At 40.7% G+C, this 17,586-nt stretch overlaps 1 protein-coding gene across 4 annotated transcripts in view; it reads right to left on the reverse strand.

Annotated features, from left to right (window-relative positions):
- Nucleotides 1-346: 346 nt before the first annotated feature.
- The window catches only part of SUGCT (succinyl-CoA:glutarate-CoA transferase), a 483,400-nt gene continuing 466,160 nt past the window's right edge, over nucleotides 347-17,586 (reverse strand). The window contains exon 14 of one of the 4 annotated variants that reach the window (XM_061586661.1): nucleotides 347-2,797. In XM_061586661.1, the coding sequence (XP_061442645.1) occupies nucleotides 2,646-2,797 (152 nt within the window). In that variant the 3' untranslated portion in view covers nucleotides 347-2,645. The remainder of the gene's footprint in view (nucleotides 2,798-17,586) is intronic. The other 3 variants (XM_061586668.1, XM_061586667.1, XM_061586662.1) reach the window with 3 other exon arrangements.

Here is a 17,586-nt window from a genome sequence, read left to right on the forward strand (position 1 = left end):
ACTGACTTCCAGGCATTGTTTCTGTCATGAATCTATGCTGCTATTCTTGAATTAAAGGTGAATTACGCAGTTCTCCCTCCCAAACCATCCCTGACTCCGTACTGCTGCCCATGGTCACCCCCTTTGGCACTCATACCAATCTTTTGATGCTTAGAGGCGCCTCTTTATCCAGAATCTCATGATGTGTTTAGCACATGGCAAAGTATTGACTCTAGTCCTAAGATTGTAATTTGACACACATACTCACACACGTATATGCAAGAAGGAAAAAAGATTAGTAGGAAATCTGAAAATGAGAGAGCACAAAGATATTCAAAATAAGCTTAACGAAGGAAGCCCCTGCCAACAACTTCAAACACAATTGCAGTTCCATTTAAACTCAATTATGTAATAATTTTCTCTTTCTTTCTCCCCTGGAAAGCAATATATAGCTGTGAAGTTCAAATCTAACATGAAGGATGTTGTTCGTTAAACTGGAAACAAAGTGACAGGCCACTTATAATGGCAGGCCTGTTTCCGATCCTTTGAGTGAAATATGGTCATTATTTGTTGAGTGTCAGTTTCGGTTAGTTTTATTTAGTTTCAGGGAAAGGAAGGCAATGCCTTACTTTAGCACACACTAAGATTTTTGAATCTTCTTGTTCAAGATTTACTTTTGATCTAAATTATATGCCTGCAAGATTGAACAATCATCCCCCACCCTGCACCACGCTTAAAGAAATGCCATATTGCTTTGTATACAAAAAGTGGTTTTGCTTTCAAGTATCGCATGCTGTTAATTATGGCCTAGATTCTACTAGCTTTACTCACGCAATTAGTAGCTCTTGGCATGGATTTTCTGAAATTCATCAATGAGTTTCCAGAGAAAGGCACTATTGAAAATGTGGTGATGGAATTGCAAGGTTGATTTTATTTTGGGACATCAATAATAGTGATAGTAAGTTCACAGCTAACTGATTCATAAATAATTTTTGCCAGCTTGGCATGCTTAGTAGTATGCTGCTCTGGCTCAGAAAAGGAAGTAAATTTTTTGGTGCATGCTTTCAAACTAGATCTGGACATTCCTCCATTACTGCTGGGAAACCTAGGATATCTATTGATCTGGGAAGGACTAGGAATTTGATTTCCCAGACACCCTGGCAGCAATAGACATTCCAATAAGCATGCTGAAGAATGTCTGCTGGTGCTAGGATGCTTGGGATATGTCGTTGCTGGCCCTTTTGTGCTCTTGATTACATAATCCAGAGTGCAATCAGGATTTATGAGGCCAAGTTTAAATAAACTAATTTGAACCAGACCAAAATCAATCCTGAATTAGCTCAATTAAGATAAGACATTCTGAATCAAGTGAGACAGAAAAACATCACCTCACATTACTCAGTAGTGACTTAATGAGTAAGAAAGGCTGCCTTCCCATGTGATTTTGGGGCCTTTCCCCATCTTCTCAAATGTTTTTGTGACAAATGTAAGATGGAAACAACTGGTGATGAAATATTCCACGGAATGTTTTTATCTGCCATTGTCATAAAACTAGGTACTCAGGATTTTGCCCAGAAATTGTAACTAGTCAGCTCTTAATTAATTTTTACTCCCATATTAAAAGAGCTCACATAAAATATCCCAAGTCAGATAACCTGGATGACAAGCATCACTTCCAGTCCTCAAAGACAGAACCATGCTTCCTGGAAGGCAATGCAGCTTATAAAATGAAAATCCATATAGCCAGCCACAGACAGAATTCAGCAGAACTTAGGAGGCTTCTTGGACTAAAGCACCAGCACCATTCGTTAATCTTTTAGCACTCTGCTAGGCTTGAAATATGTTATTTGCATACTTGAAGAAATGCAACTAAGTTTATTGCAACTAAGCAACTAAACTGCAACACAGCTGCAGATTGCAATCAAATAATAGCAATCATACTTGGAAGTACTTAAATTAACATTAGTTTAACTTAAACCTTCTTAAATTAATTTTACCAAGCCTCTTCCCCCATTAAAAAGAACAGAGACCACTTATTTGCTCACTTTCTTGATTTCATGCTAAAATATTTTAAGAAAGCAGTTTACAATTGGGTAGCACACAAGTGTAACAATCATTTGCTATTTTCATGTAACTTTGTAGAAAGTTAATGGGATTATGGTAAAAATTACATTCTATAGCAGTAAAAAAATCTGGGGAATATTAGCATTTGAACTTGACATTGAAATATACAGCTCTGTCTTTCAGGCAGCAGTGACTTGTGAGGGGGAGGTCCTCCTGGTGGCAGCGCTCTCCTCATTGGAATGGGGTGGGGCAGCAATGGTGAGGCTGGAGCAACTTTGCATTGGTGGCAGAGCCCCACAGGGTCACTGCTGCAGGGTCACTGCTGCCACCTTGGAGTTCTCCCAACCTTGTGTTCCCCCCATTCCCATCCTGACAAGCACAGCACTGCTTGAAGGATACCTCCACACGTCCCTCTCACCACTACCTGAAAGGTAGCAAAAAATGATTATTTAAAAACTTTGCAGGTTGATATTTTGTTGCTGGATGTGTTTCAGATTACACCTTAAACATATCTCCATCGAAGGTTGTGAAACCTAAAGAGGTCCTAGTAGAATCAAGAACGTTTCTTCTCCATCAATGACAGACGCTAAAGCCATTCACAGTTAAGCTGCTACTACTCCAGAGCTCAGCAGTTGCTCTATGGCACCATCCTTGTACCCTAGAGTACCCTTTAGCACATCCAATGTGTGCTGACCAACAAGAGGAGGTGGTTGTGGCTCAGACACTTCAAACTGGCTGTACCTTACGGCTGGTCCTGTCAAAAAAAGAAAGAAAAAAGAAAATTGAAAGGTAATAATTGTCATGGTTAATTTTGCATGTATCATCCTCCTGTACTGGTATAAGAAATGGTTGTTATTAGGGCTGTGCACTGGTATTTATGCAAATTATAAATAAGAAATCAAATAGGACTGATTCAGGCCTATTTGTATCCTGTCCGAATCAGGTTGAAGCAGCTACAAACCTCTACAAAGCAGATCGGCTAGTCCAGAATTGATTTGTAGAGATTTGTACAGATCTGTAACTCAAAACAGTCTCTAATGAACCCAGATAGGGTGTCTCTAAAATGGAGCAATAACAATACCATAAAGGACAACACCAGGATGGGAAGGGAGGGAGGGAGGGAGGCTAGATTGGTATCACTCCACCCAACTCGCTCCAATCTCCGTGTTTGGAAGGGGTGAAGTCTTAAAATGCAGAAATATTTTGTAAATTCTGTCCCTTAGAAATGTTTGGTAGGAGTTGGGTTGCATTTCTTCAGTTTGTTCATGTTTTCTGTTCTTTCCAAATAAATTCTAGTCCCATCCTTATTTACATATTTTTTTGAAAAAGTTTGTTGTCCATATTTTTTCATTTTATTTTATTCTGATTGCTAAGAATTATTAAATAATCATTTAGTCACAGCTTTCTGAATTCAGTATTATTTTCCAGTTGCCACTGCCAAACAATAAGAAGATACTTGAGTGGTTATACATTATTATTATTATTATTATTATATTATTATTATTTCCAATTGCTAACCACAGTGAAAATTATTAATATTAAATAGCATTTTTATTTTTCGATTCACTACAGGATAAAGCAACTTTTAAAGATGGCTTGAAATTTGGTAGGGTTAAGGCCCTCTATAGGGGTTCCCATGTGCCCAAACTTCATGTCCCTATGTGCATATTATCTCCATGTTGCTTCCAGCACATGCCTGCCTGATGCTACGTACGTGGGTCTAGTATCATAAACCTAATTTTTTTAAACCCTCAAATTTTTTCAAAATCTTGAAGGAAGAAACGGGAAACACAGGAGTATAGCATAACTGACCACACACAGTCTTTTTAAAAACTTAAATAAAAAAGAGAGAGAGAGAGAGAAAGCAAACTTTAAGGTAGTTAGCATGAAAATCCCTGGAGCTAACCACCTTAAATTTGGCTCTGTTAATCTTCTGTATAGGAACTACCCTGTCCCCAATTTCATGTCCCCATGTTCATATTACCTCCATGGTGCTTCTAGCCTGTGCCTGCCTTATACCACCCATTCATGTATAGTATTGCAAATCTAATTTTAAAAAACCCTCAGGGGAACAGGGGAAAAACAGAAACATGAGAATTGGCATAACTGGTCAGTCACAGTCTTTTTTAAAAAATTTTTTTGGAAAAAGCAAACTTTAAAGGTGGCTAGCATGAAAACCCCTGGAGCTACCCACCTGAAATTTGGCAGAGTTAATTCCCACTATAGAGCCTACAATACCAAATTTCATCAAAATAAAGCCATTATGTCTGTTTTAATATTTAAACATTTTAAAATTTAAGGGTGGCTAGCATGAAAACCCCTGTAGCTATCCACGTGCAAATTGGCAGGTTTAATCCCCTATATAACTGCTACCATGGTCAAAATGCAAGAAAGTTGTAACTGTTTTGCTTTTGCTTCAGTGGGATTTCTGGAGAGTTGTAATATCCAGCTTGTGATCTGAATTCAGATCTGAATCTGGTCGTATCAAGTCCAAATCTGTCCACACTGGATTGGGCCTGATCTGCATTTACAAATCTGAGCCACAAATTGGACTGGTGGGGTACATGCTCTAGCCGTTATAAACTAGTAGCATATTCTTATTAAGAATGCATGTTTCGCTGTCTCTCTTAACAACATGTAATAATGATTTGCATGGATGAAACAACCCTCAAAGTTTAAAAGCCAGAGATTTCATATTGCTCACCATTTATTTTATTTATTTATTCGACTTATTAGTCGCTTATCTGGCTGAATTGTGAGCCACTCTAAGCAACGTACAAAGCAGAACATGTAAACATCAAAACATTAAGAGACTAACAATAAAAACTAAACAATAACGTAGAAGCAACAAGTTCCAATAATAATAGGGCTTCTCTCCTGTATAGTCCGGAGGTGTAACTACAGATGGAGGTTCCTGGTGTAAGCATCGAACCAGTGTGGCAATAGTTCATTTGCAAGATGTAAAGCAACATCCTCCCCCAATCTTAACATCCAGCAACTCCAAGAAAGCGAGGGGCGGGACAACAGGCCCCTCGAAATCAAAATGCATTGCTTTCAATAGAGGTAGTTCACACATTCATCTGTGAGGTGAGTAATGCGAACCTGAGTAATGTACATGAATGTGTAGATTAGCCCTAAGAGAATAGAAGCTATGGCAAGTTGCAACCACCAATCACGAAGTATGCTACTTGGCCAATAGTTTCAACCAAGCATGCACACACACATATGCAGAAAACAGCAAACCTGACACTGTTTTTCTGCTATAATGTAACAGATAAGTGTTTTGAAGAAAGCAATTCCTGAAGTGAGAGCCTGGTAAACAATGCTTCTTCTTCAAATGATCAATGCACAGATCTAGCTTGAAGCCAGACTTGCTCATGCAACCATTTCTCTAGTTCATTGCTGCTTCAGAGCTAGTCGTGATGTCTTCATCTCGATATTTTCATCCAAGTTCAGAAAAGGAATTAAATCGCACAAGTGCTGTGTATAGTTTTTCACTGTAAAATGAGAAGCAGACCTTGGTGATCACTTACTGAAATGCTATATCCCTTTTCTGTATTTGCTAACAGGGCATTCTGAATGCATATAAATTATTAAAATTACCTATTTTTTCATCAGCTGCCACAGAATATTCATATCAGTCTAGAGATTTACGAAACTAGGACCACTAACAAAATTGTTCAGTCCTGGCTATGTGACTGTGGAAATAATCTTGTGGGTTTTTATGTTTAGAATTCTACTTCCATCATTCCAGCAGGAGTTCCAGAAGGACATTTTGCACTCATATTATAAATCAGAATTGGTAAATGAGAAGGGGATGTGTCTATTTACAGACTCTCTGCATAACATGCTCAGAATCTTCATTGAACAGACCATTCTAACATCCTACCTTGAAATCTTAACTCAGATGGGAATACTATTTGTGGGGATGATGATGCACAATCTGTAATGATTAAAAGTTCTGTGGGGCCAACACTAATCTTTTCTGTGAGTCACAAATAAAAAAAGTGCCACAGCAAAACCTACAATTAATTACCAGAGCAGGGTGGGAAATGTTTCATTTGTCAAGGATTGCATTTCCTGGGGGTGGGTGCATGGTAATTTTGGTTAGGGTCAGAGCTAGTAAGTGGGTGGGGACACCCCTTCCCCACCTGCCACCCCAACCTCTGCTTCCCATTGTTAAGTCTCCTTGATTTCAGTGGGAACTAAGTTAGTGAACTTAGTCTAGATCCAGCCCAATGATCTGCTCAAGTCACTCAGGGAATTTCATAACTGAGCTGTGATGCGAACCCAGGTTTTCTTGGGCAAAATTTGTGCCATCATAAATATGCTAGTTAGGACTAGGGATGGGGTAAAAATTAGATTTGTTCACATTTAAAGCTGAAACTATCGAATTCACACTTTAATTAAAAAAAAGAATCAAAACAACCATCCTTCAAAATTTGCACTTATCTGAATTTTGCAATGCAGATCTTGAACAAAACAATGTTTGAAAAAATGTATATATTATAGGAAAGTGTGCATAAAAATGAATATATTAGTGAAAATAACATACAAAAATGCATTGTAAGGATAAATTGCTTGCAAAAAATGTGAACATTTGCATACAAAATGTGTTTATTAGGAGAAATTTGCACTAAATGATGAAGAATTTTTGTGAGGATTGTTATTTTTTTCTTCTGCAAATTGCTGCAGAAATGTAGACAACTTAATTTAAGATGGGAAAAAATGAGAACCTGAGAGAACTGAAGTTGACAGATCCTTCTATCTCTTCAGGGGACCCCAGCAAGATCCCTCCAGACAGCTCTTATAATGCCCCCTCTCTCAGCATGTCCAAGTATAATTAAATTCTAGGTATGTGCAGTAGCATTTATCCACATTCTCCCCTACCTTCTGTTATTCTCCCATTATCTATTTTAAATTATAAGCTCCTTGGAACTGGAAGCATGGGCCTATGTATGTTGCCAGTGTAACTCTCTAAAGCCTAAGGTGTGGAGGAAGTGGACAGACAGATGCTTTTCTTCCTCTCTCATAATACCAGAAACCAGGCTCATCCAATGACATTGAATGCTGGATGATTCAGGACAGACTGAACTGACCCTGCTGCCATCACATGACAGCTATGGGACCAATCTGACCATTTTTGCTACACCAGGCTGGGAAGTGGTGCAGTAAAATGGCATTTTCCTCCCCTCCTCCAATCTTCTGCCTTGGCTGATGCATTGGTTACAACATTCCATTAAGTCCCACCACTGCCAGCCAAGGATTAAGAGACCGCTTAATCTATTCATCAGTCTTTAAAATCACTGAATGTAATGGCAATAGTAGTGACGTAAACAACTAGCAAAATTAAAATTACACCGTTAAATTACAATATCATACGCACAGTTCAAATTCTTGCTCTTATTACTAATGGGAGTTAATTATCTTGCATATGCCCATAGTAAATTTTCAGATACTTTCAGACCCTCAGCAATTTTCAAGTGGTCTATGTAGAAGAAAGGTTTGGGAACCCTGGAATAAGACACCTGCTTATGTCCCTATGCTGCTCTCTCCCCTCATTTAGGTGCCTGGGATGCATGCGTGTGGACACACCTCCTTACAATTATGAAAAGTGATTCTTAATAATAAGTCTCCAGACACAAAGTTACATAGGTATTTATCAGTTGTTTAGTAGAAAATTCAGAGCTGCAGGGTCCCTTCATGATAGTTACAGCCACGTACACCCTTTTTTGCTCCTGGATTAAGAATGAGATCTTTGTTAATGCATTCTCTCACAACAACAAACATCTCTAGGAGCCAATCAGCATGAAAGTGAAGAGCGTTAGCAACTGAGAAGAGTCTTCTCAGTGGCTGACTCACCTCCTTTCACTCTGATTGGCTCCAATCTGCAGAAAAGGCAAGGAAGCATATTAGAAGACTCTTCTCAGTGACTAACACACTCCTTTTTCATGCTGACTGTAGGATGCTTGGAGACATAGGGACCCTGCTCCCAAAAAAGCAGAGGGACTAAGATCCCCTGGGCGACTACCCTCCTGGTGCTTATGGACATGACTGTAATATATTTTGTGACGTGCAAGTTTGATATTATTTATTAAGTGTGTTTAGGATTACACTGATGGCATTCCCAAATATGTACTTTCACACAGACTTTGGTTTTCCATAACACAATGTTTGTCCAAGCCTCCACACTTGGGGGGGGCACTACTTGCACACCCCTTCCATAAGCACGTGAAAGTTGGATACACACCTGAACCAAGACCCAGACAAAAGGGCACTCAAAACAAAAAGGTAATTACAGTGGCTGAGTAGATCTTGTACAGCCACTGTCCTTCATATTTTACAAAATACTTTTTCCTATACAAAGATTAAATTTCTGTGTATGAAAAAGTAATATATGAAGTGGTCTCAATAGTGAGAAAAGTAAACAAGTGAATGGTGATCCAAATGTTTTTCATTCTCACGTTATGAAGCTAGCTGCCAGATGATGTATCACCTTCGCTACGCATGCAGCGTAGACTGAAAAAACAGCACCCAAGCCACCATTCAATACGTGCACATGTTCTTTCTGACATGAATCTACAGGTCTCAAAAAGTAATGTGTGACAAAGTCCTCAAACACCTTATAACATGCCTCAAACATGGTCTCTTGTTCTACCAGCATGCCTTCACACCATCACTTTGCCAAAACATAAGGATAGGTAAATTGCTTTTAGGGAGGTTCACAATTATGATTTCCTATTTATTTAATCTAAAAATATTTAAAATACATAAAAACAGCCAGGGGAAGATATTGGAGAAATATAAAATAAATACAAATAAAAAAGGGGGGGAGGTGAAGAGACCTTAAATGTGCTACTCACCATCTCTCAGCCTATCCTCCCCTCAGGATGAAAACAATGGAGAACCATGACCACCCCCAGGAAGAAGGGCACACTTAAAATGTAGAGGAAAAATCATCTACAACCATAGTGTGATATCAAATACTTATTGGGACACAGTATGAAGAAATATTTATATAAACATGACTATCAAATATGTTTATGAATTACACAATCTTTAAATATATTTATAGTGCAATCCGATGTTTGTTTACTCAGAAGCAAGTCCCAATGTATTCAATGGGGCTTACTCAAACTGCCTCAAGTGATAAGGAACTTGTTCTTTCAACTTGTTCTTTTAAGTTGAGACCTTATCCATGTCTGTGTTGGAATTGCTTTTTAATATGTTTTTAAGCCTTTTCTTTTCTTTTTTTTTAAATGTTTTTTTAAAGCTTTTAAAAAATATTTTCAAAGATGTTTTAATATATTTTAAAGTCTGTTTTTATGATGTTTTAAAGTGCTTTTAGTGCTTTTGTTTGCCGCCCTGGGCTCCTACTGGGAGGAAGGGCGGGATATAAATCAAATAATAAATAAATAAACTTCATTCACCCAACCCAAAATTCAGAATCATGCCTCTTTAGGCTGTTTTCCAACTGTTTATTCTTGCTTTATGGTGATTGGATTTTAAATGGCTTTATTTCTTGTTGTGAGCTGCCTTGGTTTCCAACCCTACCTCACAGGGTCGTTGGAATGACTACACACACACACACTGCAGATGTATAAATACATACAGCCTGTATAATAGTTTATTGTCAAACCAGTTGGTCATTGCAGAAAAATCAGTATTAGTTTAAAAAAAATCAGTATTTGTTTCCTACAGAATAAAAACTGTAATACCTAAGTAAGCCCTGCCTACTTGCTTTAAAATAGGACTGGAGGAGGGGAGGACAGAAAGACAACACAAACACAATTCTTTTTTACATTCACTCCAAAGTCCCATTGATTTTCAGCACATTCATAACCATGTCTACTCAAAAGTAAATCCTATTGAATTCAATGGGATTTACTCTGGAGATATGGGATTAGCAATGCTTTTACCCCCACAAAAGCAAGTATTGGGAAGGTTTTGAAAACACTGCCCAGGATCTGTCTCCTACACACAAGAGGGGAAAAAACTGAAATGTATATACTTACCCAATTTATGAGATTTTCAGATAAACGGGGGGGGGAACCACCATTTTATGGCCTTGCAATGAGGTTTACTAGACACTGCCACAGGTCAAACAAACACTTCACTGATTGGCTGCAATCCTGAATAGGCGGGGTTAAAGCTACGAAGTGCTATACAGTAGTTTAAAAAAAGATTTAACGGGGCGGCTGACGTTTTTATGTATATCTCGAGAACCGGACCACCTAGAAACTTACTTTTTTTAAAATTAAAGCTGAGAATCACCCCCCTCTGGTGGTGTCACCTGGTGTGGTCTGCACCCCCCTAGTGATGCCACTGGGGGGCGGCTGACATTTTTATGTATATCTCGAGAACCGGACCACCTAGAAACTTACTTTTTTAAAAAATTAAAGCTGAGAGTCACCCCCCTCTGATGGTGTCACCTGGTGCGGTCCGCACCCCCCGCACACCCCTAGTGATGCCACTGCTACCCATTATCTTATATGTAAAGTACTACACATTATACAGCCACGAGAGTGGCTGTATACTATAGCCAGCGGGGATTTTTCACATTCCACAATGTTAAATGGAAAATACCCCCCGCATGTCATTCTGATGCTTTCCATAAGCTCATTTCAAAACAAAACCTTACAAAACTTATAGTTCTGAACTCAGAAATGCTTGCTTAACAACCCAGTCAATTTTCATGGCGATACACAGAACAGTCAGAGAGAATCGAGAGTTCAAAGTCTAAAAAGAGAAAAAAAACCTCAGAGCCCTTTTGGACTTTTTTCTCTGAGAGTTCTCATAATCTGTTGAAATTCATTAAAAGTCAGCCATGTTCACAGAGTACCTGTAATCCTAATACTGACCTTGCCCCATACTCTGACCTTTATCTTCTGCAGTTTAAAAGTTAAAAAAATGATTTTTAATTAATTTAAGAAATTTTGGCTGGAAGCCTATTATAACGCGGGGCATGCTCAGTAAGAACCAACTGTCAGTTTTCTAAAAGCCTCACAGCTGCTGGGCTTGGCTAATCAGAGGGCCACACCCACACCAGACTTGATTTCACTTGAGACAGTCATGGCTTCCCTCAAAGAATCCTGGGAAGTGTAGTTTGTGAAGGGTGCTGAGAGGAGACTCCTATTGCCCTGAGAGAATGGTTTAACAGTCAGCCACTCTGATTAAAGGTCTGTGAGAGGAACAGGGCGTCTCCTAGCAACTCTCAGCACCCTTCACTAACTACACTTCCCAGGATTCTTTGAGAGAAGCCATGATTGGCTTTGAGCCATGGCTTTGAGAGAAGCCATGATAAATTGTTTTAAATTGTTTTTAAAAGATGTGTTTTTAAATTTGTATATTTGTTTTTAATGTTTTTAGATATTGTAAACCGCCCAGAGAGCTTCGGCTATGGGGCGGTATATAAATACATTAAATAAATAGATAAATAAATAATGATTGTCCAAAGTGTAATAGAGGCCTGGTGTGGATGTGGCCAGGGACAGCTTTGTTTTAAATTTGGGTGGGAGGTAGGGTTGCCAGGTTCAGGTCCTGAGACTGATCCTGTATCTTTAGGAGAAGAGAAAGTCAGCCAAGTGCAGGTGTTCTTGCAACATTGTAATGGGAAAAACCACAAGGTAGAATTCTCCCTTCCCCCTGCCCAACTTTGAAAGATACAGAAGACATCTTGGTTGGCAGGCCCAGCCTGGTCAGTTTTACCTATCCTAATCATGATTGCATAGGAGTAAATCCAATTCAACTCAATAATCATACAAATGATCAGACCTGACTTTCCCCTCCTTCTACTCCCCTCTTCCTTCTTCCTCCTCCCCTGCCCACTCCAGCCCTGTGTCCCTCCCCCCTGTCAGTTTTACCCATCCTAAGCATGACTGCACGGGAGTAAATCCCACTGAACTCAATAAACATGCAAGACCGCATCTGTCCTTCTTCTCCCCTCCCCCTCCTGCCTGCTCCCATCCCAGTCCTCCCTTCTCCCTTTCCACCCCTCCCGCCTCCCTTCCCCATCCCCTGTGGTCAGTTTCACCTATCCTAAGCATGATTGCCGTGTGTGTGTGTGTGTAAATCCCACTTAATTCAATAAGCATGCAAATGATCAATCCATTCTCAGCAAACTTGCGCAGGATCCCATTTCTTACCTCTCAGATTAAAAAGCAGGGAAATTCACTAATAGGCAAAAAACCTTGCGGTTTAAGAATGTACCGATAGACCACAGATATTTCTATCAAACTTTAAAAAGCAGGGAAATTGGGCAGCTATAGTGAATGCACCAGGGGAGCAGGAGACCTGAACTCCTCTCTGAGATATTGTACTGCCCTACAAATTGGTCAAAATGCAAATACAATTTGGGTTGGTGTTTCACAGCCCAATCCACTTGCTGTTGAACTTGGGAGAATTTGGTAACATGTGCCTCTGAGCATATGGTGAGTGGTGGCAACAGCTGTAATCAGCCCAAATAATAGAAAGAAGATATGTCCTGTGCTGATCTTATTTTATCCGGGAGGAAGCAACATTATTAAGACAGTTGATGTAGTTCAGATGGTCACTTTAAATATGTCTGATTTACTTTGCAACTTTAGTGAAGTTTCCTATAGGAAATCATTTTCTTTTGCATTTGTTTCTATGAATATGCCCAATTTCCCTGCTTTTTAAAGTTTGATAGAAATATCTGTGGGCTATAGGTACATTCTTAAACCGCAAGGTTTTTTGCCTATTAGTGAATCAATATTTATATTTTGTCTTCTTAGCAAGTTGCTAAGATACACGCTCCAGATACTGCTTTATCGCCAAGGTTTCATAGGGCTCTGGATAAACATTATATCAGCTATACTTATAGTACCAAACTGTCTCAGTCTTCCCTGGTACTTGATCTCCACATCATCATCATAAATTTTGTTTATTTGGTGCCTCTCTGCCATAACATCCAGGCGCCAAACAAAGTCATAAAGTTAAGACACAGAACACATTAAAATGTAAGATATAAAAGACAGATAAGACAGTGCAAGCATCATTTTGCTACACAAGCTCCCTAGAGGATTAAAGGCCTCTTTCTTTTTAAAAGGCTAAACAGTCCAGGAGCTTTCATTGCAGATTTCTAAGATGAAAGAAAATGAAGGCAAAGGTAGGGACATTTACCAGTCACTTCTCAAACACTGAGAGCTGATCTGATTGCCCAGATTAATTCCACAGTTGCCTGCATGTACACAGCATTAAAGCCACTGACTTTCCCAGGACAAAAAAAGTTAAATGATAAATAACAGACTTGCCAGAAACGGTTGTGAAAAATCATTATTTAGAATTTTACAAAATATTATTTGGGTTTCTCATTTAATTCATTTAATTACTCCCACCTCCATGCCTGGAACTTATGTACTGATGATACTGTGCTCCAAATTCCCAGATGGAAGCACCCAAGGCTTCATACAGAAGTTTAATAGCAGGGGACATAAAATGGATCCCTGCAGAACTCCATAGCACAAGTGCCGTGGGGCAAGCAGCTGTCCCCTAGTGCTACTCTCTGGTAGCTATCCCCCAGGTAGGAGCACTCGGTAGGAGCAGTACCACTGTAACATAATGCCTCCAACTCCCAACCCCCAGTCACTCCAGGATGACACAGTGGTCAATGTACTGAACCGCCAAGAGATGAAGGAAAACCAACAGAGTTGCACTCTCCTTTTCTCTCTCCTGATAAAGGTCCTCAGTTGAGGCAACTCAGGCTGTTCTGGTGTCAAATCAAGGTCTGAATCCAGACTGAAATAGGTCTAAATAATGTGCTTCATCTAGGCATGTCTACAACTCGTAGACTACCACCATCTCAACCACCTTGCCCAGAAAATGTTGAGGAGGGCAGTGGTGCATGGCTATACCTCATTTTCATAGCACCCCATGCCAGTTTTGCTACCATGGTGCAATCCTCTGAAGTGTCATCTGTCAGGCTGCTGCAATTCTCCTGCTGCCTCCCATTCCAAGTAATCATCTGTTTTATTTTAATGTTAAATTCCTAAAAGAACACTCAGCATTAGGACTTGGGAAGGAGTAAAGGAAGGGCAAATTTCACATTTGGACCCTATTCAGATGAATTTACAAACTGACAATTTGATCAATACCAACACAGTATGAAGGGCAAGCAATTGCATTGGATTTCCATTGTCTGTTGCCAATCCCTGTCATGTGATATTCAGCTCATCCGAGCTGTGAAATATCAAAGCAATATGGGGCAGTGGAGTCTCTTAAATCAGGGAGTTGCACGCATGTGTGAGCACAACAGAGTGGCCCTCCTTCTGAAGTTCTTGTGGCTGTAAACATCAGCAAGGATTTTCATTCAATCCTGCGGAGGGCAAAAAATGCAGGAATGATGTTTTTTCACCCATAAAGGCTACAGGAAGATTGAAAAAGTGAAATGTAAGAACCAGACACACCCATGAAGAGGAATGGCTAGGAAGTTATCCAGAGAGAGACAGAGAGAAAGAGGGGACTTTGCATCCAAGAAGACGACTAAAAAGCTTGAGAGTATAAATTAGAATCAGATTGGAACCAGCCATGCATAAGCAATATTCCATCTCAAATGTGCACAGATCAGTTTCATTAAAGCAATTCCCCATTCTCCCTGACTTTTTCCACCTCCTGATGCTTTGGACTAGTTCCTTTTTTATTCCCTTTTTAACTGTGAAGTAAACTGCTTTAACTTACTTGGGCTAGTAATTTTGAGGTTCTAATCGTAAGCAGCAGGTGCTTGGTTTAAACAGAATTTTTCCATCATTGGTAGCATCGCAGCATCTTCCTCCCACACACCCCATCACCTCTGATCCTCTGCCACTTGCACTTGTGGGTTTCACATTTGACTCTATCTTTCTTTCCAGAATGTGTCTCTCCCCTCCCCCCCCCAAACTGCCTTCAAGAAGATGCTAATGCATCTTCCTTTTGCCATGATGGTTGAATTTAGAGTTTAGTTTAAATTCACAAACTACATAAAGAAATAGTTGGCATCTTCAAGGACACTACAGATCTCAGTTACTTCAATTATCAATAAAAAGCCGTTACGATGTGTGAACACACTGGAGTAACAAACACAAAAATAACTCTCCCTCACCCTCTACATAACATGTCTCTTGCTGTGATATGTGCTGCTTCAGGGCCAAACAGTGGCAGTCAATGATGTGGATCAGGGGCAAGGAAAGACTAAGGAGGCAACTGAAACTCCTTGCCAGCAACAGCAGGACTTAATGGAGGAGCATAGCCACTGCCTCATCCACAGCCCTGATGCTCATAGTGGTCGGGGGGGTGATGCCATTTTGCTGTACCAGCTCCCAGGCTGGTACAGCAGAGAGGCCCAGATCAGGTCTATTGCCATCATGTGACAGCAGCAGGGCTGACTCAAGATCCAGTAGAGCCTAAGCTGCCCTTGCCCCACCATCCCCATCCTGTTTCAGGGGTTTCCACTGTGATCATCCCAGTGGTAGCTTCTGTCCACCTGCCGTTGGGGTGTCTGCACTAGGGGGCTCCCCTGCTGGCACTAGAACTCCCTTGCTAGCAGAGGCCAATAGATCAAGTCAGAGCTGGGCGAGGGATACCTCAACCTCATCCGACCCCCCCCCCAGCATGGTTGATTAAGAGTTTGCTTATATGCTCTATAAGTGTGACCACATGAAAATACATACAGTAGTAGTAGCAATAGTACCTTTGTTAGTTGTTTTATAGAAAAAGACTTGAAAGGGCTTAACAAAATAAAAGACAAACAGGTAAAAACAATTAAAAAACAGAAGAATTTAAACAATGTGTAGTATGAAATATCTAAAATGCTCATCTAATAAACCAATGAAGGCACGTCCTACCCACCCCACTAAAAGATGAGCACCACTGTAGAGGACAGCTTAATTACTGAACGCCTAAGCAATTAAAAAGTCTTAGCCTGGAACCTAAAAATGGATGTTGGCCTCCAGCACATTTCCCTGGGGAGAGCATTCCACAGACAGGGGACCACCACTGAAAAGGCCCATTCTCATGTGGCTACCCTATGCATCTCCCTTGGGTGAGGCACATGGAGAAGGGCCTCTGATGAAGATTGCAGGTTCTAAGCTGGTTCATATCGGGAGAGGCAGACCTTGAGGTAAAGTACTGGTGTCCTGAGCCATATAAGGTTTTATAAGTCAAAACCAGCACCAGAAACTAATCAGTAGCCAGTGCAGGCAGGCCAGAATCAGTGTAATATGCTCAGACCTGGTCCTGGCCAATAATCTGGCCACTGAATTTTGCACTAGCTTCTGTAGTTTCTGAACTGTCTTCAAAGGAACCCCAAAGTATACCATAATGAAACAATCTGTTCTAGAGGTTACCAGAACATAAACTGAAGCTAAGTTATTCCTGTCCAGATAAGAACACATCTGGGCCACAAGCCAAAGGTGGTGGAACACACTCTGTGCCACTGAGGCCACTTGTGTCTCCAATGACAGCAGTGGATCCAGAAGTACTCCAAGCTCTACACCTTACTGGTGCCAGACACTGATCCAGCGCATGCATTGCTAATGTAAAGATGAAACATGAAATATGCTGTGTGTCATCAGCATATTGATGACAATACGTTCCACGTCACTAGATGATCCCACTCAGCAGTTTCATATAGATGTTAAACAGCATGGGGGATTAGATTAACCCCGGTGGAACCCCACATTGAAGGCTCCACAGGACTGAGCAGCATCCCCTAGGAGGCAGCCATCCAAATAGGACTGGAACCACCACAAAGCAGTGTCACCCAGTCCCAATTCAGACAGCTGCTCCAGGAGGATACCATTGCGAGATCAAGTAGAATCAACAACATCATACTCCCCCATCTCTGTCCCAACAGAGGTCATCATGCAGGGTAACCAAGGCAGTTTCTGGGCCAAAACTGGGCCTAACTGATTGAAATGGATAAAGAAAACTGGCCTCATCTAAGAAACCCTGGAGCTGGTTAGCAACCACCCATTCAAGAACTTTGCCCAGGAAGAGGACATTCACGACTGGGCTATAGTTTCATTGCCCCCAGCTCTGGTGTAAACCAAGAGCCAGCCAGGCTCTATTAAGCAGGAGAAATGCTCAGGGGTGATTGTGTCAGTGGCCAGGTCATCCATGTATTCCATAGATCAATCAGGGTTTTGACATATCAGCCAGAAAATCCCCCAGAGCCATCTGAAAACCCATTGGATCCATCAAGCTTGCCATTCTAATAGATCCCCCAACTTTGCAGAGGCAGAAATCTGTTGAAAGTCTAAATCTCAGCAGGTAGTGATCTGACCGTGACAAGGGACTGATGTTAAAATCCTCTCATGTCACCCTCTTCCTGTCTGGTCAAAAAGGCCAGATCCAGAGTGTGGTCTGCACATGTGTTGGGCCAGTGATATATTGGGGCAGCCTGATGGTTGCCATGATGGTCATGAAATCCTGAGCCACCTCAGACTTAGTGGTCTCAATATGAATGTTAATGTCCCCCAGGACCAACAACCCAGGACTCAACACCACATCTGAGACCACATCTACCAGCTCAGGCAGAGGGACTGCTGA

This window comes from Rhineura floridana, chromosome 10, assembly GCF_030035675.1.
Source record: "Rhineura floridana isolate rRhiFlo1 chromosome 10, rRhiFlo1.hap2, whole genome shotgun sequence".
In the NCBI taxonomy this organism is placed as follows: Eukaryota; Metazoa; Chordata; class Lepidosauria; order Squamata; family Rhineuridae; genus Rhineura; species Rhineura floridana.